The 27,822-nt window shown below is 43.4% G+C and overlaps 1 protein-coding gene across 2 annotated transcripts in view; it reads left to right on the top strand.

The window, feature by feature from the left end:
- Positions 1-27,423, top strand: part of TEK (TEK receptor tyrosine kinase) — a 104,951-nt gene extending 77,528 nt beyond the window's left edge. The window contains exons 13-24 of one of the 2 annotated variants that reach the window (XM_027549071.1): positions 3,491-3,778; positions 5,749-6,048; positions 8,509-8,663; positions 10,273-10,483; positions 13,028-13,138; positions 15,215-15,405; positions 15,947-16,060; positions 20,532-20,602; positions 21,846-21,886; positions 23,373-23,469; positions 25,093-25,192; positions 26,425-27,423. In XM_027549071.1, coding sequence (XP_027404872.1) covers positions 3,491-3,778; positions 5,749-6,048; positions 8,509-8,663; positions 10,273-10,483; positions 13,028-13,138; positions 15,215-15,405; positions 15,947-16,060; positions 20,532-20,602; positions 21,846-21,886; positions 23,373-23,469; positions 25,093-25,192; positions 26,425-26,499 — 1,754 coding nt within the window. In that variant the 3' untranslated portion in view covers positions 26,500-27,423. The remainder of the gene's footprint in view (positions 1-3,490; positions 3,779-5,748; positions 6,049-8,508; positions 8,664-10,272; positions 10,484-13,027; positions 13,139-15,214; positions 15,406-15,946; positions 16,061-20,531; positions 20,603-21,845; positions 21,887-23,372; positions 23,470-25,092; positions 25,193-26,424) is intronic. The other variant, XM_027549072.1, reaches the window with a different exon arrangement.
- The last annotated feature ends 399 nt before the right edge of the window (positions 27,424-27,822 follow it).

Below are 27,822 nucleotides of genomic sequence, written 5' to 3'. Positions count from 1 at the left end.
CTCTGAAATGTCTGAGTGAGTCCTTTTAAAGTTCTCTTAGTGTTGCAGTGTGCCTTGTGTATAAGCATTCTGTTCCTATCTCTTGGTCAGTGCTTTACAGTTTCAGGTTCACATTTATTTAATTCTTAGAATTGTCATCTTTCCCATTTTATAGATTGAAAAGTAGAGTCCCAGAGTGGTTAATAACTTGGCTATGGTGATGTATCAGATTCCTCATCATCATACTAGATCTTCAGACTTGATCCCTTTCTGTTTCTCCAGTTATTATTACTATTTTTTAACCTGGAGCCCAAAGACACCAAATCCTTCCCCGATTGATGAGTTTTCCTAGTTTTTGTCCATTTACTAAAGGCAGAAGGCTATCAGATGCTTTAGTGAGAAACTAGGAGAAGCGTCCAGCTCTTCTGCAAAGGCTGTGCGTTCCTCACACACTCTTCCTTCCACATCTCCCTCCCAGTGTTCATCTGACCAGCAGCATCCTTAATGAACCAAATGAAACTCGGGAGCTACTCTGATGCTTGTAGAAGCATTGTACAAGTAAGAAATGGCTTCCTGGGAACCCACCAGGTAGTAACACCAAAAGTAACACTGGCAAGGACTTCCCTGGCAGTCCAGTGCTTGAGACTTTGCCTTCCAATGCAGGGCTGTGTGTTCCATCTCTGGTCAGGGAGGTAAGATCCCACTTTGCCTTGCAGTCAAGAAACCAAAACATAAAACAGAAGCAAGATTATAACAAATTCAATACAGACTTTAAAAACGGCCCACATTAAAAAAAAATAAGATCTTAAAAAGAAAATAACCCTGGAAACTACATATGACTTAGAGGATAAAAGGAACCTCCATGACTATGATGCTAGGGGCCCCTGAAATGTCATCAGGTTGCTGCTACAAAGAAGAGACATTAAAACAAAACAGAGATGGTATCTTTTTTGGTTGATGGTTGTAACTTATTCTGTCCTAGGCCAGTGCTGATGAATCAAAAGGGGAAGGGCATAATCTGACTCAGATGGAAAGTATTTATGGAACAGAACATAAAACACTTAACAGCCCCACAGTGTGCTGTCTTCAGCTCTCAGAATATGTTCCAGCCAGGATGTATTCAGAGGGCTCTTGGAATATTTCAAAGTAGTTCTCAGGGGTGGGTGGGAAGGGAATTCTTAAAGGTTCATCTTTTCCCATCATTTGAATTTTGCTGATGTTTGTTTTTAAATTCATTTGGCAGTTGCACTTTGTATAAGTGTGTTGACTGAGTGGCAAAGGCCGGGAAGGCCAGGAGGGGAGGGGACAGGACACACTCTGAACACACGGCAGAAAGAGGGCAGGTAGGGAGGGGTGAAGGGTAAGCCGTGCTCTCAAAGGGAGGGGAAAGACGAAATGACCGTTTATGGGGCTGCTCCCCTGTACACGGCACAGGCTTAGAAGGTTTGCAGGTTTGCTGTAGACCATCAGCCCTCTTTCCCTCTGTTGTGTCGTTATAAGCCTGCCTGACCGTTCCAGGTGGCTTATTTTGGAACTTTAGAGAAGAGCAAAAGGAGGTGACGTCACCTCTCGCAATTTGCAAAGGCTATGGAGAAAAGACCAACGAGACCTGCAGCATGGTGCCAAGCAGGTGGCAGACCTGATTGCTGGTTCTCCCTCGTCCATGGGTGGTCAAAGCTGTTAGCGAGAGTCCCTCTCCTGAGGAGTGGAAATCGACACTTCTGTCACCTCTAACCAAGTTTCGCAGCCTTCTTACTTTATTTTTTATTTTTATTTTTTCATTTTATTGGAGTATAGTTGATTTACAGTGTTGTGTTCAGGTGTACAGCAAAGTGATTGTTATATATACATTCGTTTGTTTCCACCTCTTTATATTATTATTTTTTAAATTATAACCCTCTAAAGAGCTTCTTAGATAGTTTTGTCCCTAAGACACCATCTCTGTTTTGTTTTAATGTCTCTTCTGCCACGAATTTTAATACCATAAATCTGTTTATATATTGTGGTCCTTCGTAAACCATTGTAATTATCTAAAATTTTCTCATACCCCGAGGACCAATTTTTGCCCCATTAGGAGCAGTAATGTCCCCACTGAAAATGCATGAGGAGAGGATCCCCTATTCTATGTTTTGAAAATACTGTATATCTGGAGTTTAAAATATCAGTGTGCTGTTACTAGTTGAAAACTTGCAGATTCCTTCTCTGTCCATTGACACAAGATAAGATAGGAAGGGAGGGAGAAAATGTTGATGGAACCCAAACACCTTCCAAGCATTTTCATCTCCATTATCTCATTTCTCCTCCTGAATCTGGAAGGCGAGTGTTTTTATTTCATGCTACATAAATTTTCCTAAGGTCACAGAACTAAAGGGGTATGCTTCTGCCTCTTTGATTTCACAACTCATGTTGTTTCCATTCAGTTACCTCTCTGGTGGCTCAGGTTCTCGGGGGTAATTATGGCCACACAGCCTGTGGTCAGAGCCAAACCTTGATGTGATCAGAGCCTGGCCCTGCCATCGCTGTGTTGTCATATGTGAAATTGTCCCTGCTAAGGGGATGTAACCCTGAAATTGCTTTAAAACATACTGTTCAAAATGGGAACAGAAACACTGAAGGCTCACCTGCAACCCCACAACCTTGGCAAATCCAGTGTTTCCAATTTTTTTAGTTTCCTTCCTCTTTCACCAATGGTAGACATAACTTTTTCCGAGTGGAAATTAGAATACTTCTCATGTGTTACAAGTTTTGGAGGGGCTTCTGTACTTTTCACAATAATCCTTTAATCCCTTGGATGGCTATATCATAATTTATTAAAGCATTTCCCTACTTTGAGCACTTAGGTTTCTTATGATTGTTTGTTATTATAAATAATGTTGTAAAGGACATCTTCATGTCCCTAGCCTTTTTGCTTCCTTTGAGTTATTTCTTCAGGATAAATCCCTGGTAGTCAGATTATACAAAGTATATGATCATTTCTAAGGCTCTTGAAAAATATTCCCAAGTTGTCCTTCAGAGGGGTTGTATTTTTGTCTTACAGTTACTCAAACTACACACTAATGTTTTAAAGCTTTGCTATTTTGGTAGGGGTAAAAAGTATTTCATGGCTGCTAGTGGCTGTTTCTGGAGAAGGCAATGGCACCCCACTCCAGTACTCTTGCCTGGAAAACCCCTGGATGGAGGGGCCTGGTGGGCTGCAGTCCATGGGGTTGCTAGGAGTCGGACACGACTGAGCGACTTCACTTTGCCTTTTCACTTATATGCATTGGAGAAGGAAACGGCAACCCGCTCCAGTGTTCTTGCCTGGAGAATCCCAGGGACGGGGGAGCCTGGTGGGCTGCCGTCTATGGGGTTGCACAGAGTCGGACACGACTGAAGCGACTTAGCAGCAGCAGCAGCAGCAGCGGCTGTTTCTTTGTTAGCTTGTATATTATTCTAGAAGCCAAGGTTGTCCTTTGGGGCTGTTGTTAGCTTCACTTCATATAAAAACGATGATCCTTCTGGTTTCTCCTAGGTCTTCCTCCTCCAAGAGGTCTCAGTCTCCTACCAAAAAGTCAGACCACTCTAAATTTGACCTGGCAACCAATATTCCCAAGCTCAGAAGATGACTTTTATGTTGAAGTCGAGAGGAGATCTGTGCAAATGAATAGTGATCAGCAGAATATTAAAGTGCCAGGCAACTTGACTTCAGTGCTGCTTAACAACTTACACCCCAGGGAGCAGTACATAGTCCGAGCCAGAGTCAACACCAAGGCCCAGGGGGAATGGAGCGAAGATCTCATCGCTTGGACCCTTAGCGACAGTAAGTAACTTGTGCTGCCCCAGCCTTGCCTGAATGACACTTGGTGGCCGCCACTTAGATTTAGCTCCCATCACTTCAAATCTGCTTCTTAGAAACCATGACAGGTAGTTAGTTGTAAGTGGAGGCCAGTGAGTGCCCTCCCCCCAACACCTCAAATCATTTTAGTGACCCGCAATATATATGAATGCTCCATATGTTTGGACTAACAATAATTCAGGCAGACCTGTCCTACGATTTACCTTTCCTGTTTTTAAAAAAGTTTGTTTATTTTCGGCTCTCCTGGGTCTTCGTGGCTGTGCACAGGCTTTCTCTAGTTTCACTGAGCAGTGGCTACCCTCTAGCTGCGGGGTGTGGGCTTCTCATTGTGATGGCTTCTCGTTGCAGAGCGGGGTCTCTCATGGCTCGCCAGCTTCGGTAGTTGTGGCACACAGGCCTAGTTGCTCCACGGCGTGTGGCATCTTCCCAGACCAGCGACTGAACCCGTGTCCCCTGCGCTGGCATGAGGATTCTTAACCTCTGGACCACTAGGGATCCCTACCTTTCCTTTCAGTGGAGTTATTTATTAAGCAGATGGTGATTCATTACAGATAGATGTCTCCTAATCTTAAAAGCCAGGGAACTTTGCTTGAAAATCTGCAAAACAGATAATCCTTAGCATTACGGTATATATTTGAGAGCAATAAAACAACTTTTCTTTCAAACTGCTCTTCGGGCTCTTCTCAATTCAGATTGTCCATTAAAAATTAGTTGGAACTTCTAGGGTTCCTTTGTAGTCTTGAAAGCTTTTTCATCAGGAACCAGAAAGTTCTATTTGATTCCCTGCCATAGAACTGTCTGTGCATTTCAGAGTCCTTGGAAAGACCAGGTGTTTCTGGGTCACACCAACTACACTAACACTGGGATCCTGTGGTCTCTTGTCAACTGCCAGAGTCTGAGTTTCTCTTCTGTGGCTGAGCCTCCACTTCCCCAGTAACAGGTGTACAAACTGGCTCTGGGTTTCTCCAACCAGTCTCTTCTTGTATCAATAAAATGTGGAAGTCTCAACCATTTTGTCACTGTTTAGGCATGTCTTCTTCATCTTTAAAAAAGTTCTGTGACAGAAGTTATAGGCCAGTACAGAGAATAATACATAAAAATCTACATTTCTACAACCCAGAATTAACAACTGTTAACATCTTGCCATCTTTGCTTTCAGCCTTTTTTGTGAAAGTAATTCCACAATACAGATATATCAAAATCCTCTTTGATCATCATCCCTACTCTAATTCTCTCCCTGTCTCCCCAGAGACAACCAAAATTCTGTTTGTTAAACCAAGATTATGTTTGTTATATATCTTTCCATTCAATATTGTATAATTTTAATACATTAAGTATACCTGTAAGTGTGCAGATGCATGCATACGCTTCATCTTGCTTTTTGTACGTGTCTACTAAGTGCTTAACATATTTTCTAACAAGTGCTTAACAAGGATAGTTCCTATGGGCTGGTGGCTAACTGCAAACTAATAGGAATCCTTATTTCTTCTACTTGAATCTATTTCTTAAAAGCTGTGTGACCGTGGCCAAGTCACTTATTGTCTCCAGGCCTCAATACTAACAGTAAGATTGTTATGTGGAGTCAGTGAGTTACAATACGAAAGGGCCTATGTAAATGTCAGCTCTCATAATCTTTGTTTTCCTCAGCATCGAGAAGAGTAGAATAGCAGTTTGTGGAGTAACAATTTCCGGGGTCTTAATTCAGTGTAAGGATGGCAAATATGTGATTTGTGTGTTGCCAGTTTCCCATATGTGGCCATGTTGTCAAGTCTGTGTTGAGTCCACCACAAACTGACTGGAGTTACCATCAGAGATAACATTGAGTAGCCATTCATGGTTTATGGGCTGACATTCATTCTCTCTTAAAAGCATAATAGTCAAAGAGATGGTAATGCATCGTAAGAAAAATATGTTTTTGTTTTTTTAATTTCTAGTTGTCCCTCCTCAACCAGAAAACATCAAGATTTTCAACATCACAGACTCTTCGGCTGTGATCTCTTGGACAATCCTGGATGGCTATTCTATTTCTGCTATTATCATCCGTTACAAGGTTCAGGGCAAGAATGAAGACCAGCACATTGACGTGAAGATCAAGAATGCCACCATCACCCAGTATCAGCTCAAGGGCCTTGAGCCCCAAACGGTTTACCAGGTGGACATCTTTGCAGAGAACAATATAGGCTCAAGCAATCCAACTTCTTCTCATGAACTGACGACTCTTTCTGAATCTCAAGGTTGGTAGAGTAGACAGGTATTTACATATTATTATTTCTGGGAAGTACCAGAAAAGCCCCACTGTTTTAAGATATTTACTCCATATTCACATCTTGTGATACAATAGGCTTGTCCTTAATAGGCATCACCATCTCTAAAGAGGACCTTAAGATGAAAATGCGCCTTGGAGGGATACCCTGTTGATCCATTTTCTATTATTAAGCCTTAAAGGAACTTAATCCATCATCAGTCCCCATCTAGCAGTTGAGGGTCTGAGGAATCTGAATGTGATTCTGTGGAAAAAGAAGACTAAGGACCCAGCTTAGTGGAGGAAGGCCTGTGCAGTGGTTCAGTGGGAGGCTCCAGGAACCACACTCCATTCTTTCTCAAAATGAACTCTTCTTTTAACTTGGGTGATGCTATGCTATTCTGACTTGTCTTTTACTTTTTAGATCCAGGTTAGGATGGCTCTATGTCCATCACTAACCCCTACCTCAGAGAGAATAAGCTCTTTGAGACAGAGATCCTTCAGTGCCAAGCACAAGAGGCCAGTGTTTGTGCTTTTTTTAAATTGAAATACAGTTGATGTGCAATATTATGTTAGTTTTGAGTGCACTATGTAGTGATTTGACATTTGCATATATTATGAATGATCACCACAGCAAGGCTAGTAATGATCTGTCTCCAAACAAAGTTATTACAGTATTATTAGCCATATTCTATATGCTGTATATTATATCCCTGTGGCTTCTTTATTTCATAACTGGAGGGCTGTACCTCTTAATCCTCTCCAGTTTTTGTGGCCGGTAAAACCTGCTGAATGTAATTAGTGAACAAGGACACCACAGGTGGGAAGGGTTGAAGCTTCTGGGAGACTTCCCTTTGAGGTTAGTCTGAAATTGCATTTCCTCACCCTCTGCACTGTACAGCTTGTTCAAGGGAATGTAGCTAGAGGGACTTGAGAAGGAATTGGTGATTTTTGCAAATTTATAATTCAGACCAGCCTATTTTTACAGAGAGTATCATAGCACTAAAAACTTCTTGGTTCTTTTGAGGGCTACCTAGGGCTTAAGAAATAAAATCCAACAAGCTCTGTTTTCAGTGCTGATTCTTTGGAATATGTTTGAAATATCCAAGGAATGTTGAGTCTGTAAATTACAGAGAATCATAGTTTTCAGATGACAATTTTACTAAATGCATCATTTCTATAATTACTTGTGTTTTCATAGAACACATGCAGGCCCAAATCCAAGCTACAAATAAAATACAAAGAGAAAAATTTAAAAACAAGATGTAACAAAACTAAAAACCCCTCACCATCCCATTTCAGACATCTCTTTATGCACACATGTGTGGAAATAGTGGGAAAGATAGCTAATCAAAAGAATAATTGTTGGATGAGGTCATGCTGTACATGCTGCTTTTCATAAAAATACATTGAATTTAATTGTATTTTAATTTAAGCAAGGGAAAGAAGTGGAAGAGTTAAACCATAGTCTTTAATAGTCCATTTTGACCCGAACCCTAAATTCAATAGTTTTTCTCTTTTCTCTATTCTTTCCTTCCTTCTTTGCTTCTCCCATTGGTATCCTCAGGTTGTTTTCAGCTCTTTAAAAGAACCCAAAGAAAAACCCAAATCAAAATATCTTACAGAGTCTGTGCTCTTAGCATCATAGAGCTTGCAAGATTTTCTAGGTGGGGAAATTATTGTTCAGGGAGGTTTAGTTACATTCCCAAAGTGATAGATATAGTTAGTGAGTCTCACTATTATGAGATAATATTCATCTGCTTGGGCCTGTACTTGGAAGTGAAAGTTGAACAAAGGGCAACAACTATTGATTAGCATCAGTTCAGTTCAGTCACTCAGTTGTGTCCAACTCTTTGTGACTCTGTGGACTGCAACACGCCAGGCCTCCCTGTCCATCACCAACTCCTGGATCTTGGTCAAACTCACATCCAGCAAGTCGGTGATGCCATCCAACCATCTCATCCTCTGTCATCCCCTTCTCCTCCTCAATCTTTCCCAGCATCAGGGTCTTTTCCAATGAGTCAGTTCTTCACATCTGGTGGCCAAAGTATTGGAGTTTCGGCTTCAGCATCAGTCCTTCCAATGAATATTCAGGACTGATTTCCTTTAGGATCAACTGGTTGGATCTCCTTGCAGTCCAAGGGACTCTCAAGAGTCTTCTCCAGCACCACAGTTCAAAAGCATCAATTCTTTGGCACTTAGCAGCTTTGGTGATTAGCATGTTGACTTGTAAGAAGCTGTTTTGCACATTCCTTTGAACTTTTAACAGCCTGTGAGTCAGACTTGCCTCCAGTGAGTTCCAGACAATAATGGAGTAGCACTAGGTCACCTAGCAATTAGGTGGCAGGACTCAGGCTGCCATGATGTTCGCATTACACTGTGACTTCTGCAAATGGTCGTGGCCTATCTCCCCATCTAGACTAACCTGCTGCTTCTCCTGCCTTCTGCTCAGCACCAGCAGACCTCGGAGGCAGGAAGATGCTGCTCATCGCCATCCTCGGCTCAGCGGGAATGACCTGCCTGACGGTGCTGTTGGCCTTTCTGATCATGCTGCAGCTGAAGAGGGCAAACGTCCAAAGGAGAATGGCCCAAGCCTTCCAAAATGTGGTAGTGTCTCATCTTCCAAGCAGTATTTTAAAGATATGGGTCAGAAAATTTACTTGTAAAGGAAGTATTTCCCTTAGGCAAGTTTCATCTTTTCTTTGTCTTCCATTATGAAATGGGAGATAACTAGCATGACTATATAAGTTCTTGTCCAATTCAGAACAATTCTGAGAGTGAAAAGGTTACTCTTAATAATTAAGCAGAAAAATAAGCCTATAGCAGGATTACTGCCCCATCAAAAAGAGAATAGAGTCATCCTAGTGATAAGTCACCAGTGAGAGTAATCTTGCAATATAAACAACTGACCATTATTGTCAGTTGAAGGGCATGAGGGGAACCGTACCTCAGAGTGATAAGTCATGAATGTTGATACTAGATCAGTTTTCTTCACTTTTTTTTTTAATTTCCAGTTTCCATTTTGTACTTCTAATAGCATCCCCCATATATATATGAATTATATCTACATGTGGATCGCCATCCCTGTGTACCCTTTAGTCTGCAGTCAGAGTTCATGGCACTCGGCACTACTTTTTTCTTTCATTTAGTAATTTTGACCAGTTGCAAGGGTTTACAAAGTCGTACTTTACTGACAGGCACCCCGTTTGAATCCTTGAGATAGTATAGCCTGAACATTTCTCTGTGATTTCGAGCTCTGTAAAATTAATCTGTACCCAACTTTACTGATTCTATATATGAAGCACTGAATACAGTTACGTATTCCAAATGAGGTAAATCTTCCTGATACGAGTCCCTGAGATGCCCTTCAGGCTGTCACTAGAGAGGAAGGTCCAGCAGGGGGGTAGACAGTGCTGGAGCTCATCATGGTACGGATGCTTTGTCCTGATACTGCCAGCAGTCACTGAAACTCAGGAGAAAAGGAGACACTATCTTGGGCTTGAGAGATTCTGAGCTTTAAGACAAGTGGGAGAGAGTGAGTAAGAGCCAAGGAGACCAAGATGAAGCTAGGAAAAAAGCTCTCACAGAGGCATGTCCTGTGACTTCTCCAAATAGATCTCTGAGTTCTTTACCAAACCAGAACTGAATAGCTGCTCATTTCACAGCAGGGTAGACCCTCAAGTGTGAGTAACTCAAGTGTGTGTTGTGACATACATGCTATTATCCTCCCCTCCCTCATCCCTGCAGGCATAACTAATCGATTGTAGCATGCTTTCCCACCGAGGCCTAGGATCATAGGCATGCAGCTCTTTTGGCTGCCACTTCATCCAAGTGGGCCTATTGCTGCTGCTGCTAAGTCACCTCAGTCGTGTCCGACTCTGCATGACCCCATAGACAGCAGCCCACCAGGCTCCCCCGTCCCTGGGATTCTCCAGGCAAGAACACTGGAGTGGGTTGCCATTTCCTTCTCCAATGCATGAAAGTGAAAAGTGAAAGTGAAGTCTCTCAGTCGTGCCCAACTCTTAGCGACCCCATGGACTGCAGCCTACCAGGCTCCTCCGTCCACGGGATACCTATTAGATGAACCCTATTTCCATCTTCATTCTAGAATTGGGTATACTGTTTCTTTTTTTCACCTAGTGTGGGTACAAACCAGAAGGTATTATATACCTTAAAAATTATGAAAAATCCTGACACAAAACCATTATTTTTGTAGAGGGAAGAACCAGCTGTGCAGTTCAACTCAGGAACTCTTGCCCTGAACAGGAAGGCCAAAAACAACCCAGATCCTACCATTTATCCAGTGCTTGACTGGAATGACATCAAATTTCAAGATGTGATTGGGGAGGGTAATTTTGGCCAGGTTCTTAAGGCTCGCATCAAGAAGGATGGGTTACGGATGGACGCTGCCATCAAGAGGATGAAAGGTCAGTGCATGCCCCCATCAAGTCAGCATTTTACTAGGGTGGGGGGACAGTTTGACTTCCTGTTGAATCTTTCCTCTAAGGTCTCATATTCTTTTAAACAAAACATTGGCATGATGTTAGATGGAGCTGTCCTGTGCAGCTGAAGGTGATATTTCCTTTGAGGGTCAGGATGTAAACTTGAAGGCATGAGCTGTTTAGACGCCACTGTCTGGATTCACTGGGATGTGAGAACACAGACTCTCTGCCACACCCTGCTGACTTTGAAGAAGCGTTACTGTTTCTCTTAATGCAGTGGTTCTCAGCATTGATCACGCATCCAAATTGCCTGGGAGACTTGTTAAAAAACAGACTCTTCAGCTCCACCCTATGGTTTCTGATTAAGCAAATCTGGCCCAGGGCCAGAGGGCTTGCATTTCTAATTAGTTCCCATGGGATGCTGAGTCTCAGAATTTGGAGACCACGCTTGGCAAATCACTATCTTCGTGCATTATCTACATCAGCTTTCCTGGAAATAGTTAGAAATGCATCTACTTGAGTTTTTCCTCCTTGCGGTTCTAATCTATTCAAATTTCTGGGGGTGATGCAGGGAAAAATTGGGGTCCCTAAACTTGCTCAGGGGCTCTTCTATACACTCAGGCTTAGAAACCATTGATGTATAGTCACAAAACTAGATCTTTTCCAGTTGTGTTCAAGACTGCTTAGGGCGCCCTCATTGAATAAGATCTTCCGAGAAAGCAGATTGACGTGTCCCCTGGCAGTACTAGCTGTCTTCTGTTGCGTGTGAAACGGCAGTTTACAGATGACTTGATTCTGAAGCTGCACTGTTGTTTTTACAGCACACAGGCTTGGCAAGTGATGTATTAGAGCCGGCAATGTAATTGCCGCTTTTATTGGGCAGCTCCATAATAAGGACTTGCTAAGGCTGCTGATGGGTTTTCCTTCTTCTTGACTGCAACATTAAGCCTAAGATGACAATTAACCCTACATCTTATTAAGCCATCACTGCTTTCTGCACTGCTAGAAAACACATATCAGGAAATGAACAAAACAAAATAAACACAGTATTATTTATGCTCAGAGACAGTAATGTTTCAAAACACACACACAGACACACACCCAGACAAACCCTACTAGAATCCAGAAATTCCTTTTCCTTTTCCAACTTTAGTCACAGGAGTTTTAGGAAGCAGTAAAAACGATGAGAAGAGAGGGTGTAGAACTTTGTAGCATCACTTTTTATGCTGATTGGGATCTGACCTGAGCTGATTGTCCATCTCATGTCCATGTAAAGAGGTAGAATAACTTAACAGCGCACCAGGGCAGAAAGTTTTGCAGGAAAAGTCATGTATGCTAAGAGGGCACTTACTGATGTGAACCAACAACCTATTACAAGGAGCTTTGCTTCTAAAATGTTCCTGAGGCATTGACCCTTAGGCTCCTGTGGTATAAACAGGGTACTAGACTTGGAATTGTTACTTGTTAGCCTCATGGGTCCCCTTAGCCCATATGAAACCTTCCCATAATTTTCAAGCATGGTCAGGCATGCACATGGCTACCAGCTCTCTATCACTCTTTCCCCCAATGTTATTTCTTCAAAAAGCAATCATAGCATACTGTCACCAACTCAAGGCTGACCAACCGGTTGCACATCAGCCAAAGAGTTTTCTCTTCAGCCTGACTGGTGATTCTGCCTCTGATCAAAGTGCTTATGGAGAGACAGAATGACAGGAACAGAAAGAAACGCAACTGTTTCCTGACTACAAAGCAACTTCTTTAAAAGTGTCATTGAAATTTAAATTTTTTCAGCAAGTCTGGCTTATGTGGGCTTCCCTGGTGACTCAGTTGGTAAAGAATCCACCTGAAATGCAGGAGACCTAGGTTTGATCCCTTCATCAGCAAGATCCCCTGGAGAAGGAAATGGCAACCCACTCCAGTATTCTTGCCTGGAAAATCCCATGGACACAGAAGCCTGGTGGGTTATAGTCCATGGCGTCGCAAAGAGTTGAACACAACTGAGCACAGTATTCTATTCTGGTTTATGTAAAAAGCAAAGTAAAATTATTATAATAAAGTAAGATGTGTTCACTACTGGCAATGTTTCACTAAAATTTTGGTGTTATTCCTTGGCGTATTTGTCTCTGGAAAGCCAGGGTCTGAGAATGGACACAGCTCCATCTCAACCAGACCATTTCTCTGGATATCTGAGGGCTTCAGCAGTGGTTCTCAAACAGAGGTGATTTGGTTTCCAGGGGGGACACTTGGTGATCTGGGTACATTTTTGGTTGGGCTCCTGGTAACTAGTGGGTCAGGTCAGGGGGGCAGCTAAACATCCTCCTTGCCACAGGACAGCCCCCAACCACAAGAAGCATTGGCCCAAAATGTGGACAGCCAAGCCCCTGTGATAGAGCCACCTCTTTGATTTCGCTAACGTTTTCCAGACCCAATGACAGCTGAGTGTACTTGAAGGTGATGGGGATCAGGGGGTACAGTTGTTTCTGATGAGGCATCACAGAAAGGGGTCACGACTCTTGACTTTCTTCCCAGAATACGCTTCCAAAGATGACCACAGGGACTTTGCTGGGGAACTAGAGGTTCTTTGTAAACTTGGACACCACCCAAACATCATCAATCTCTTGGGAGCATGTGAACATCGTGGTAAGATGCTCTTTTCCTGTTTCTCCTGCCAGATTTTTTTAAAATAAGAAAGAAAATCAGGCACATTCCATATTGAAGTTAGGAAAGATAAGTCATCTAAGATTGCTACCTACTTTTTAAGTTGCAATTTCAGTCTGAATGTCTGGCCCCATGAATAGACTGTGCTGAGATGTGGAATGTTTTTGAAGGTGGGTCCCAAGGGTGAGTCTTTTGGCTTCTGATACAGTTCAATTAGTAATGCCCAAAGATACCCACAGCTCCTACATGCTCCCATCTTTGCTAATCCAGAGGTTTTCTCAGTCACTACTAGGTGGATGGAGGCTACACTCTGTACCAGGAAAAGTGAAGTATGTTGGTTCTTCTTAGTTGACTTTTCATTCTCCCTCCAAACCCAAGTAACCAATACTCCAAATGTTAAATCTGTGAATGCCAATCATCTACTGTAATGGGAAAGGACTGGTGATACTTAGGTTAAACAAATAATAATAAGCCTATATCTAATAGTACTTTGTTTTTATCCAAAACAATTCCCTGTACAATTACAATGAAGCTTTCTTTACAACTATCCTATGTCGCACATACCCTTAAGTTCAAATTATATTATTAATTCAAATGTTTATTGAGTATTTCCTATTGTAATGTGTGGAGTTAGCTGTGAATGAGTAGGTAATAAGAAATCTATGGATTTACCTCTGCATGCTACCTGGGTTTGCAGCTCTAAATCCATGCTTACTCTTAATTTCTCATGGAAAAATTTACTCCAACGCAAAAGCTCCACATGGTAATTATTTGCAAACTTTACAACCTCTTGTTGACTTTGCAGCACAAATACCAACAATGGAAAAGAGACTACTTCCTTTTCCTCAATTTATTAAACTAAAAATACTGGTACTTCAAACAATATATCATTCTGTGATCCAATAAGGCTGTAATTCTAAAAGCCAGATAATGTCTCTTAGGTTAAATAATGAAGTAATGACACTTATTTTTGAGCAATTTCCTGAGAACAGTAATCAGCATGGGACAGCAGTAAATGAATGTTTAAAAAAAAAAAAAACTTAAGAGTGACAGAATATATGTATTTTAAAAGTTTCCTCTATTGTCACATAGTTGGTTGATTGTTCAGTAAAGTGAGAAAATACCTTCATACCAGAATTGAGGTATATCTTTCCTTATAGTACACCAGGATTCAGTGCTAGAAGCTTGCTTTTTCTTTTTTGAGAATCCTCACTTTCTTAGGATATCTTTGAAGTTTAAATTCATTTGACATAAAAAGTATATACCAAATAATTCACTTTTAAAAAATAGTAAAAGAGAGCACTATACTTTCATTGGCTCCAAAGATGAATAATTGTTATCAAAGCAGATTTCATCTCATTCAAAAAAGAAAAGGGAGGAAACTATTTAGAATAAAACTAAGACAATGAACCATACTTTCCTCTAGGAAAAATTTTATTTTTTTCCTAAAAGGTTGACATTTCTGGTTTCTGTAAGCACAATTGCAATCCCTGACACTAGATTTTGCTGACCAGTGATGCACTCAACAATCTAATGACTTAGTCTGGATTTTAGGAAGGAGCAGAAGTCAGGAGAGAGAGAAAGTTTCCTAGTCTGGGTCCTTCTGCTTTGGGTATTTAATCATTTGTTTGTTTTAAAAAAATTACCCCAGGAGAAGCTGGATTCATACTGGAATAACATGTCTGGCTCATATTAGGTTCTCAGTCAATATAGAATAAAAACTAAAAGGTGCTGTGGACTAGCTCTCCTCTGTCATCTGGAGCAGATGCTTTGGTTTCATTCTACCCGTGTTCCCCAGTGGGTGAAGCGCTCAGGGAGCCTGCTGCTCGGTAGGAGTGGAGAGGGGAAGCCTGAGTGCAGGCATGGCCCCCTTTTGCAGGAATGATGTCACTTGTTCTCCTCCTGTCCCCAGCATTACCCATATCGGTACCACTAGATGTGTTATTTTAAGATAAAATGGAATTTTATAGGCAGTCCCCGAGGACCAAAGCACATCTCAGAAATCTCACCGGGGTTTAGGGCTACTGATAGACTGATGCTTCCTCCCTTGCCCCACAGGCTACCTGTACCTGGCCATTGAGTACGCCCCCCATGGCAACCTCCTGGACTTCCTGCGAAAGAGCCGAGTGCTAGAGACGGACCCCGCGTTTGCCATCGCCAACAGCACTGCCTCCACACTGTCCTCCCAGCAGCTTCTCCATTTTGCAGCAGATGTGGCCCGGGGTATGGACTACCTGAGCCAAAAACAGGTTTGTTCTGGGAACCTTGCTTTGAGCATCTTTCTTCCAAAATTTTCTCTGATATCAGTTTAGATTTTTTTTTTCCCAGTTCACCTCTCTTCCTTAATTCCTTCTCAAACTCTCCCTAATTTTATTCTGTTTGTTAATATTCTATCTCTTTATATAGAAGTTCATGTTCCATGCTAATGGTGTCTTTATCTAGTGAATCTCATCATATGTATTTGGATGAGGTGCTTTCACTAGTATTAGCTTCAAGTAACTCCATATAACACACAAAGCAGAGGCCTTTCATGGTCATTGGAATATTGCATGATCTGGTGCTTCCTCCTGAAATGCTCCTCCAAAGACCTGTGGGTCGTTTGGCAGAATCCACTCACTGAGCATTTAGAAGAGGAACTAAAGGAAACTGGATTCTGGTAGCTTTTTAAAAACACTTTTTCATACTGTCCTCTAGATTTCCCAAAGCTCCTACTTTTTGTGCAAACAAAATGAAGTGAAAAAGCAAATATGATGCTGAAAATATATGACTTGTTTTTTTTTTAAATTTCAGTTTATTCACAGGGACCTAGCTGCCAGGAACATTTTAGTTGGTGAAAACTACGTAGCCAAGATAGCCGACTTTGGATTATCCCGAGGTCAAGAAGTATATGTGAAAAAGACGATGGTAAGTTCAGATGTTGATGAGACCCTTTCAGGGGCACCCTTCCCTGTCCTTAGGTTGCTTCTCTTAGAATTCCATCCTTCTGTGCTGCTGGAGGCCCCTGACCATTTCTTCCATTTCATAAGGCCTCAGCCCAGCAAATGTCCATTCTCAGTTTTGATACCTAAAATGTCTGGAGGGTCTGTATTTACCAGTGAAGAAGGCTCTGTCACACGTGGTGAAGTTGTTGAACATGCAAGCCTCGTGCTGGAGGGGCTGGGGTCCGTATCCAGCACAGACCCCCAAGTCTGGTCTCGTTCAGCATCTTCTGGGGAGCTCCCACAGTCCCCTTTTACACAGCAAATATAGGATGAGGGGAAAAAGACGTTTAACCTACTTTCTAAAACATTCAGGAAGTGAATCAACGAGGTTTCCTAAGTCACAAGGATGCTCTAGAAAGAAACTCATGAGTTGTAAATGCTCGTATAAGAGTTCCCTCTTTTCTGAATGTTCTCTGCTCATTCGTCAGTTCAGTCACTCAGTCATGTCCGACTCTTTGCAACCCCATGGATGGAAGCACACCAGGCCTCCCTGTCTGTCACCAACTCCTTGAGTTGGTGACGCCATCCAACCATCTCATCCTCTGTCATCCCCTTCTCCTCCTGCATTCAATCTTTCCCAGCATCAGGGTCTTTTCAAATGAGTCAGTTCTTCGCAGCAGGTGGCCAAAATATTGGAGTTTCAGCTTCAGCATCAGTCCTTCCAATGAATATTCAGGACTGATTCCTTTAGGATGAACTGGTTGTATCTCCTTGCAGTCCAAGGGACCCTCAAAAGTCTTCTCCAACACCACAGTTCAAAAGCATCAGTTCTTCGGTGCTCAGCTTTCTTTATAGTCCAACTCTCACATCCATACATGACCACAGGAAAAACCATAGCTTGCTCATTCATCAAGCCCCCATCAAATACACTTTCACCTAATGATATCTAGCCTCCCAAGTAGCCAAATTTTACCTTCAAATAAAAGATCCCAGGGGAGCCTCACAGTGTTAGCAGAGAGAAGCTGGACTTGTTATGCTCTTGTTGCCCACCTGGAATCATAAAGCCCTGGAAATGCCACATCCCTGGACATTAGCTGGGCTTTCAACATGCCACCACCCTCTGCTTTCCCTGCAGTTGGGCAGTGCAGGGTGTTGGGGCTGACGCACCCTATTGTCTTTGCACGTGTTGGGTAGGTCTCTCTGATGGCATGGCTCTCCCAGCACTACTTGGGCTCAGCTTTCTTGGGATGACTCCAGTTCTTGTAACATATAGAGAGAGTCTTTGTACTTTTGTAGATATCAAATTGCCTCCTAGCAAGGCTCAAGCTTCTGTATTTATCCTCAAGCCTAGGTTTCCTTTCTTTTAAATATACTTATTTAATTACTGACAAGATAACACAGAAACAATATTCAAGAATGGTTTCAAGAGGAAATGATCCACAGTTCACAACCTTGACACAACTTATTTTTACTCTTTTCCTTCCACAAGCATACAGTCTTTTCCATAGTTATGATCACAGTGAACTGAATCGTTTTGGAACTTTCCACTCCCTTTTTTGATGAGGGTTTGAAGTGGGCGTCCTTTGGTTCTTAGAGAGTACCATGCCCCTTGTCCTTGATACTTACTGACATCAGCACCTCAGGAAGTCTCCCGTGACTCCCTGAAGGTTGGCTGCCAGGCAACAGTTTTTTCCCTAAACTTTTTAGATTCGCCCCTCTCAAAGCAGACCTTTCTCTGGAAAGTGGCTGGGCTGGTCTTACAGAAGCAGGACCCACCACTCATCCATCTGCTCCAGCTCTCCCCATTCCTCCTGGGCCACATGGGACCCTCTTATTTCCACTACAGAATCTCTCGCCTTCCTTCACTCTGGGGTTGGGATGCCGTGAAGAGGGAGTGCCACACGCATGCTAAGTCACTTTAAGTATTAGTATTAGTCGCTCAGTCGTGTCCGACTTTTTGCGACCCCATGGACTATAGTCCAGCAGGCTCCTCTGTCCATGGGATTCTCTAGGCAAAAATAGGAGTGGGTTGCCATTTCCTCCTCCAGGGGACCTTCCCAACTATACATAGAGACTTCATTAATGTGCATTAGAGGATACCCCAGGTTAACTGTCATAGAAAACTGTCTCTTGAGCCTTTAAATTCTATACCAATTCTACACCTCCAGTTGGCCAACTGTTTGTTTCTTTAGCCGTGTCTAACTCTTTGTGACCCTATGGATTGTGGCCCGCCAGGCTCCTCTGTCCATGGGGTTTTCCAGGCAAGAATACTGGAGTGAGTTGCCATTTCCTACTCCAGGGGATATTCCTAACCCAAGGATTGAACCTGTGTCTCTTATGGCTCCTGCATTGGCAGGTGGGTTTGTTACTACTAGTGCCTCCTGGGAAGCCCTGTGGTGATGAGAAGAGGTTAACACAGTTTAGCTCCATAATCCTACCCATTTAATTTGGTTACTTGCCTCAGTACCCCAAGGCTAAGGTTGGTTTGCTTGACATTTCATAAAGGTCAGGGATTTCTGTATCTTATGGGGTTAGGGGAAATGCTTAGAGGGGCGGAGCACTGGTTAGGGCTCTAGTGTATCTCCCAGTGGAAGGGCAAAGCGTTCAGTAGCAGCATGGCGTCTGGGGAGGAAAAGGACTTGGTGAAGGTAGGGGAAGGAAAGAGAAGGGATTGGAGAGAAGCAAGCTCCCAGCAAGAAGGGTGCAACGTAGCACATTACCAACAGAGGGCAGAGTGGCTACTCTCTGGCTTACTACGGAAGTCAGAGATTGTCGATTCCTAGATTGTCTGGGAAACTTTTAAAAAGACAGATGCCAAGTCCTACCACTTAGATATTTTGATTCAGTTATTGTAGAGAGAGCATCCTGCATTAGTTTTTTACTTCTCCCAGGGCGATTCTAGTACTGGAAGTGTTGCAAAATAATGTACTTAAGTGATTTGGGGTTTTACTACCATTGATTAATCTATTGATCCCCTCAGCGTGGATTTATTTATTACTACAATGTTTCAGCTTGTGCTGGGCTTGGGGATAATATTAAGACACAGTGTTCTCCCTCAAAGAGCTCAGAGACACATAACAATCAACTGTAATGGTGGAGAAGGCTGAGAAGGAGGAAAGTGCAGGTCCCTCGGGAGCTCAGAGGAAGCACAGTGAAGCTTTCCAGTAACTGTGACACAGATACTGGAGACGTGAGGATGAAGTGCAGGACCTGGTGGATGCAGTGTATATATAAGAACCGAGAGGCAGAGGAAAGCACCAAACTTTGGGGAATTAAGAAAGTCAGTTATGAAAAAAAGAAAGTCAATATGACTAGGGGGTGATGCAAAAAAGAGGAAGAGTTAAAACTCAAGGCTGGAGGAGGAAGTGGGGATAAGGTCTTGAAAGCTTTGGATGCCAGCTTTTGGAGATTCAGCTAAGGACTGGGGATGTTGTAACAAGAGTGATAGTACAGAATTTTAAGAACAGGAACCACATGTTTGGGTTCGCCATTTAGAGTGAGTGTGGTGCAGAGAACAGGTCATTAGGGAGTGGAATCAGAGGCGGGGAGATGAGCGGAGAGGTGGTTGTCAGCAGGCAGGTGGAGATGGTGGTGGCCTGAACCCAGGTGACAGCAGCAGGGACAGACAGATGTGGGCAGATCAGAGCGGTCACACAAAGAATGGAAAAGCGTGCATGGAAATGAACAACTAGGAGATACGGGGTCAGAGGCCAGCAAGCGGGAGTACATGAGAGCAGGGACCAAACAGGAAATGCAGACAGCTCTTCCCATCCCCCAGTGTGAAGGAGAAGCGAGAGTGACAGGTGGCAGGTGGAGGCGAGGACATAGAAGGGAGCAGATGTTGAAGAGAACACAGCATGTAGACGTGAGGAACGTCCCTGGTCTGCATTGGTAGAAGTCATCACCACATAGCTGACTCACATGCACTCTCTGCCCTTTGGCCTGAAGTGCTCTTTCCTCCCCCATCCACCTGGTGGTACCTACACATCTTCTAGAACTGAACTCGTGTGTCTCCTCCCCTGGAAACCCTTCCAGCCTCTCCTCCAGGTATTTGGTCTCCTCCCACCACCTCAGGCTTTCCCACATTATAGCCTAATCCTCAGTTCCTATGCCCATCTCTCTTTTCAAACCTCTGAGCACCTCTGACAGCCACGAAGTGAATAATTGTATGACCACTGAAAGGACACACACATACACACACACATCATTTTTCTTTACATGAAACTGTGGTAGTAACCCCTTGAGGTAAGTGGAGCTTACGTAATTTGCAGGACTTTGAACTTAAAAAAACAGACTTGTGGGTGGGACATGCAAAAATATCCCGACTCTGCCATGCCTTCTGTCTGGGGACCTCCCTGAGAACTGGGGTGAGCCCCCCCAGCTTCAGGCCACCGATGAGCCTTGGGAAGGGGCCCCTGTTGAGCCTAAGCAGCCTCCTACATTGTATTCTCCAGGGAAGACTCCCCGTGCGCTGGATGGCGATCGAGTCACTAAATTACAGTGTGTATACGACCAACAGCGACGTGTGAGTAAGCCTCTCACTGCTGAGGGATTTTTTTTTTTTTTTTTTGGACCCAGAAAAATATCCATTTGACAAAGGTTTTGAAGAGAAGCAGGAATATTGCATCCCTCTGTGGAATAAAGCTAATCACTAAGCCCAGGAAATAAATTAACAGACTGAACGAAGCCACAGAGGAAATGATTTCCCCTGATGGCAGGCTTTGGGTTTATTTCTGCACGTCGGGGAGTGACTTCAAGTGGTTAATTCTTTATTTCCTTAAGAGTCAGGGGCATCCTGGCCTTCCTGTGACTCCGTTGCCCAGACTGTCTTCGGCACAAGGACCTAGATCCGAGGAGGTGGCCCAGAGTAGCTGCTGGGGGTCGGAAGTGTCAGGGACAGAAGGCAGTCACACATGCTAAGTCACTTCAGTCGTGTCCGACTCTGTGCAACCCGACGGACTGTGGCCCACTTGGCTGCTCTGTCCATGGGATTCTCCAGGCAAGAGTACGGGAGTGGATTGCCATGCCCTGCTCCAGGGGATCTTCCCGACCCAGGGACTGAACTCACAACTTTTATGTCTCCTGCACTGGCAGTCAGGTTCTTTACCACCAGTGCTACCTGGGAAGCCCCACAGAAGGCAGTCAGTAGGGCCCATCTCCGTTTGCAGCCTGCGTGACGAGTCTCAGGCTGGTGGCAGGGGAGGAAGTTTTGGGATCGAGACCTGAGCCCTCTTGCCCACATTCCCTATTTTCAGGAGGAAGAACAGGCCCAGAGGGTTGGGTTGACTCATTTGGGGGTTGGGAGGGGGGAGAGTTGTTATGCCTGGGGATGGGGGGAGGTTGGGCGGTGACTGTGTTCTCTCTGTGTGCCTTCATGTCATCTCTGCGTAACTTTGAGGCAGAGATGGGTGTCCTCACTTTTGGAAGAATACAGTCAGAGGCCTCAGCAGTTCCAGTCACTTGTCCCATGTCACACAGAGATGAGATCGGATGCAAATCTGTCTGGCCTAGAACCCCCTGCTTTCTGTAGTGTCAGCCTGCATTCTCTACCTAAAGCAAGTGGGGGCTTTGCCAGTGTTCCCCTGTTACAATCCTTCCATTGGCCAAAGGGGAGATAAACACATGCTCTGTGTAAGACCCAATCCTAGGAAAAAGACATGGAACTTGCCCTCTTCTGACCTAGAGTCAGTTGCCCCAGCTTTGGGGGCAGAACGCTGACTGGCCAACGCGTGCGCTGATTACTGTTTTCTCTTTCATCCCTTCTGCAGATGGTCCTATGGTGTGTTACTGTGGGAGATTGTGAGCTTAGGTGAGTATCCTTGTCCACCTACCAGGTGAAGCTCTGCACAAACGGAGTGGGCCCCCCCCCCGTGCTCCTTCACCATCTCCTTTCATGGGTAACATTCAGATTCGGTGCTGACAGATGCCACTTGGGAAAAGAACCTTGCGGGTTTCCTGCATGAGTGTGTTTATCCCCATGGCTCTCTTTGTGAAAGCCCAGTGTCTAAAGTCACATTTAACACTGATGACCTGGTAGCCAAGAACTTCATTCTAAGTTGTCTCCACGTGTGCACAGATGTCATAAAGCTGTTATGTTTTCTTCTGCAACTTTAAGACAGTATATTGTACTGCTACGACAAGTCACATTTTCAAAGGCCATTTAGTTTTAAATTGTATTAAAGTATAGTTGATTTAATTTCTGCTGTACAAAGGTGACTCAGTTTTATGTATGTGTGTACATAATTTTCCATATTCGTTTCCATTATGGTTTGTCACAAGATATTAAATATAGTTCCCAGTGCTATACAGCAGAACCTGTTGTTTATCCATCCTATATGTAATCGTTTGTTTCTGCTGATTCTGAGTTTCCATTTCTTCTCTCCCCCATCACTTTTCCCCCTTGGCAATCACAAGTCTGTCCTCTGTGAGTCTGCTTCTGTTTTGTAGATAAGTTCATTTGTCATATTTTAGGTTGCACGTGAGTAATACGGCAGTTGTCTTTCTCTTTTTGACTTATTTCACTTAGTAGGATAATCTCTAAGCCCATCCATAGCGTCACAAATGGCATTATTTCATTCTTTTTGATGGCTGAGTAATATTCCTGTGTGTGTGTGTGTATACCACATCTTTTATCCATAAATGGACATTTAGATTGTTTCTATGACTTGGCTATTGTAAACAGTGCTGCTATGAACAAAGGGATGCATGTATCTTTTTGAATTACACTTTTGTCTGGATATATGTCAAAAGCCATTTAATATCATGTGAAAATGTATATGCCAAAGAGCAGAAAATTTTCACATAAGCCATAATTTCAGTTTTATAAATATCACACATAAAAAAAAAACTGGAAAGACTATACAGGATTTTTTCAAAGTAGTTTTTTCATTATTTTTGTACTTTCCACAATAAAAATATATTGCTTTTCTAGTTAACATTGGGATGGTAACTATGATAGATAAAATAGGAATTGCATTATGGAAATACAGACTTCAATTGGGAAAAAGATCCATGTCATTGGTACACTGGTACCATGGCAAGAGACATGCTGCGTGTAGACAGACTTGGGGACGAGCAAGGGCCAGAAGGAAGCAGTGGCCGCACGGGAGCACGGTCTGTAGCCAAGTCCAGCTGTGACGTGCAGTGGGTTTGCCCCAGAGGATGACGACTCTGGGTGCTTATCGTTGCTTGACTCACGCCCCTCTTCCAGTCCCTTGGCTGTAGAGCCCCAGGGCAGGAGACAGTGCCTTCTGCATCCAAGGGGGGCTCAGGGCGCACCGTTTCCTGTCTTCCAGGCGGCACCCCTTACTGTGGGATGACGTGTGCAGAACTCTACGAGAAGCTGCCCCAGGGCTACAGACTGGAGAAGCCGCTAAACTGTGACGACGAGGTGTAAGTCAGGCCTCCCTCAGGGCCATTCTGTCCTAAGCTCCCCTCTGTATGTTTCCTGAACTGACTGTAATGAAGCAGCTATCTGATACATACAAATATGTATGTATGTGTACACACACAAATCCCAAACAGTCAGAAACAAGAGTCTATGTGTCTAGGGGGACATTTCCCTCAGAAAACTCAAGCAAGATTTTTGAGTTCAAGATTTCAGAACCTTGAAACTAAGACTGTTAGGCAATGGGCAGGAAATAAAGAGTTTTCCAGGCATAGAAATTCAGGTGGAATTTAAAGTGGTGATTCTTGGCTGAATCTTAAGGTTGGAATGAGAAGGGGCAACAAATACAGAAAAGATTTGTATGAATAATTTATGAATTTAATTATAATCTATGAATACATGTATTCATAAATTCATGAAATTATCCATGAATAAATGTATGAAACCTTGAGACTAACTTTGACGGTAGAGATTTCAGAGCAGTTACACTAAAGAAGATAAGCTTTTCTTTATAAAAGCTTGCTTCTAAAGGGCTTATTTTCCAGGAATATATATTCTTATTCCTGGAAAGAATGCTTCTCTAGTGATGTTGCCATTCCCAGAACCAGCTGATGTCGTTGCTGCCTAAATGACATAATATGAAGAGTGCAAGGCTCTAGGCTGAACAAGGAATTGATTGTCCAAGCCACTTCTAAGAGTGGATGAGGGTACTATTATGCTCTGGTACAAGAAATATAAACCTAGACCATCGTGGGAAAACCTGAATGCACTCAAGCCATCACTGGACCAAGTCCCTGAATCCCACCTTTAAGGAGTGATGTTTTCACTGCTTTAACTCACTTAGGAAACTTCTGTTAAAGGATAAAGTCTTCTAGAATCTCTACCACCCCAGGCTTCTGTGCACTGTGGTTCCCAGTGAGGAACCAGCCTGTTAAGCATGTGGAATCTTGAGCCCCGCTCTTGGACATGACTCTGTAAATCTGGAGTGGGTCCCAGGAGTGGGTCCCAGGAATCCACGTTTTAACAATACAGGTAGTTCTGGCCACACTGGAGAAAGACCTTAGACTAGCACTTCGTAAACTGTGTTTGTGGAATGTGTGAGACATAAATAAATAACACAAGGGGAAAGAGTTCTGTGATCAGTTGTGTTTGGGAAGCTTCTATGTTAAACCTGGTTTAAAAGGTTGTTGGTTTTTACTAGAATGACTTCACGATTTCACAAAGTCACTAAGAGGGAGGTGTGATAGGTACCATTTTGCAAATTTATTTGCGCACAGAGCCAGCTTTTAGAAATGAAACACTGACACTTTGAGAGATGTAATACTCTGAGGGAAAGCCTACCCTAGACACACAACTCAGTTCTTCCCAGATGATCAGGATAGCTGAGACCAAGATCTCTTGGGAATGGTACCCAAAGTAGGCACTAGATCCACTGGGAGAAGAAAGGAGACGTGGCTGGGGAGGCGGGAGGCCTCCTAGAACCTTCCTAGCTGTAGTACTTCTGTCTTCTGCTGGCTAAGCGAGATGACCATGCATTGTGTGGCTACATTCTCTTTTATTCCAAACCCTGCACCTGGCTGTGCCCAGGACTAAAGCACAGTTGGACACTAAACACTCTGTTTTCAAAGGTATGATCTCATGAGACAGTGCTGGCGGGAGAAGCCTTATGAAAGGCCCTCATTTGCCCAGATCCTGGTGTCCTTAAACAGGATGTTAGAAGAACGAAAGGTGAGTATGGAACTCAAGGCGTGGGTTCTTTCATTGGAATTCCTCATGTGTCCATTGTGGTTAATAGTGGATACAGGTCAGCAGGTTCTTTTGAACCAACCTGACGTGCTACAGGGCCGTAAAAGATGCAGACTCAACTTTGAGAAAGTTACAATTTTGGAGGAAACCAGATTCCTATATAAGATATAGTCAGACACTGTAGAACAACATACAGAACTGGCTTGTCTGAGCTAGACGGAATCTTAAATCTGTCATACAGCCTGATCCTTTCATTCTATAGATGAAGGAGCATACTTAGAAAGGAGAAAGTGACTTGCCCAAGGACAAACGGGAGAGCGACAAGAATGCGGGCTTCAGGTTACCACGGGGAGGGTCAGGAATTCTGTAAAAACTTGTAGTGGATAGTTAATTGGCTACACAGATCTGAGGTTCAAAAGGTAAATCTAGGTTAGGGAATTTGGAAGTCATGGAAGATGCTCAAAGTCATCAAAACCCAGTTGGCAATGAAAGCAGAGATGTGGGTGAGATCACACAGCTGGAGATGTGAAGATGAGCAGCAGAGGAGGGGTCTGGGAGGATGTGGTGCATGTCAGCAAGGACCAGTGAGAGGCCATGGGATAGAGAAGCCAGGAGGCTGAAAAAAGTGAGAGGAAGAAATCTTACTTGCAGAAGTCAAGGGATGCTTTTCAGGAAGAAAGTGGTTAAATACAACAGAGGGAATGAGGATAGAGAAATATCCTCCATCCCCAGTATTGGTATTTTGGGGCTTTTGGAGGAGGGCATGGCAACCCACTCCAGTACTCTTGCCTGGACCATCCCCTGGACAGAGGAGCCAGATGGGCAGCAGTCCATAGGGTCGCACAAAGTTGGACACAACTGAAGTGACGTAGCAGCAGCAGCAGGTGGTGCCAAAGAATCCACCTGCCTATAACATAGGAGCTGCAGGAGAGGCGGGTTCAGTCCCTGGGTGGGGATTCCATCCCTGGGTGAGGAAAACTCCCCTCAAGTAGGAACTGGCAACCCACTCCAGTATTCTTGCCTGGAAAATCCCATGGTCAGAGGAGCCTGGTGGGCTACAGTCCACGGAGTCACAAAGAGTCAGACATGACTGAGTGCACAGCATCTGTATTTGAGCTGAGACAAGCTAAGGAAGCTGGGGTATGACCGTAACTGCTCCCAGCGGAGGCAGGACTGAGCCGGCTCGTGTCTCTGAACTACTCTTGTTCTCCTAGACCTATGTGAACACCACACTTTACGAGAAGTTCACCTACGCGGGGATTGACTGTTCTGCAGAAGAAGCAGCCTAGGACCGACCACTTTCATCTGTATATTCTGTTTCCCCTTCACCGGCGTGAGAGACCCTTCATACCTTGATGCTCAGCGAGCAAGCCTCTGCCAAGAGAGGTGACAGAAAATGGACATGTATATAGATTGTCGCTTGCCTGGGACTTTGACTGTAAGACCCCTGTGTGAATCTGTAGCACCTTCTGACTAGGACTGTATATACTATTTTGAGTAAGAATGTGCTGGAATCAGAATGCCTGTGGTTTCATATACAATAATATATTTTTCTAAAAACATGGACTTTATGGGAAGGTGTGAGAGTACAATTACTGTAATGCATAACTCATTGTCCTAGATATTTTTTTTATATTTACCTATATATTGGATGCTCTAAGATGTTTCACTGTGTAGAAGAAAATACTATTAGTAAACCTGTCGGCACAGGTGAGAAAAAGGAGGGGAAAGGTATGAGTTCTAACCGGACATGGATTTAGGTCTCTTAAATGTTAACCTAAGTGATGTAAAGAGCTTTTTCTATCTCTAAATATTCCCACTCACCTGTAGAAGCCATCCTGATTCCTTTGTTAATTTGACAACTTTTTCATGTGTTTCCAGAGCCAACAAATCAGTCCTAAACGTAGACACTAAAAAGCCAACTTAAATCTCATTCCTTAGATGCCTAAGAACATTAAGAAGTGTTAGTTTGATAAGCTAATAGGTTTTAGTTTCTCAGATAACATCGATGTGTTTGTTAAGAAATTAAAACAGGAAGCTTGTAGTTGTATTTGGGAGACATGTGACATGTATCATAGCAGATTAACATCCCTACCTGTCTTGCACATTGTAAAAAGTTCTAGTTTTGATCAGGTGTGAGTTTACAATTTATATTGTAGGCACATGCTATACTGAGATCATATAGTAAGTGAATAAATGTCTTGCCTACCCACTTTTTGTCTAGGAATGTGTCTCATAAGTATTACCAACCGTCTCTATTATACTTTCAAGAAAACACTTTATCATCCTCTAATGTGTTGGCAATACGCAGACAGCAGTTGGTGAGTATATTCAACCAGATGTATCAGAAGCTCACAAGATTAGAAACATCTCCCAGAAATATTCTACTGTTTTCCTGTACCTCTGGTTCCAGTAGGAACTGAGGGCTTAAACCTGGAATCTCTTAACTGTGTTGCAGTGTCCTATGTACTGTGTAATGTTCCATATTCCTGCCGTCTGCTCAACTTCACGCATCAGAAACAGTGACCAGGAAACTGCATTTGTCCAGAAGCTCTTCACCCACAGCAGGATAGGCAAAGTAACTCTGCTGCCGTGCCATTTATTCTTCAGCA

This window comes from Bos indicus x Bos taurus, chromosome 8, assembly GCF_003369695.1.
Source record: "Bos indicus x Bos taurus breed Angus x Brahman F1 hybrid chromosome 8, Bos_hybrid_MaternalHap_v2.0, whole genome shotgun sequence".
Taxonomy (NCBI): Eukaryota; Metazoa; Chordata; class Mammalia; order Artiodactyla; family Bovidae; genus Bos; species Bos indicus x Bos taurus.
The sequence above is the reverse complement of the archived record's forward strand: the minus strand, read 5'-3'. Positions and strand labels throughout refer to the sequence as shown.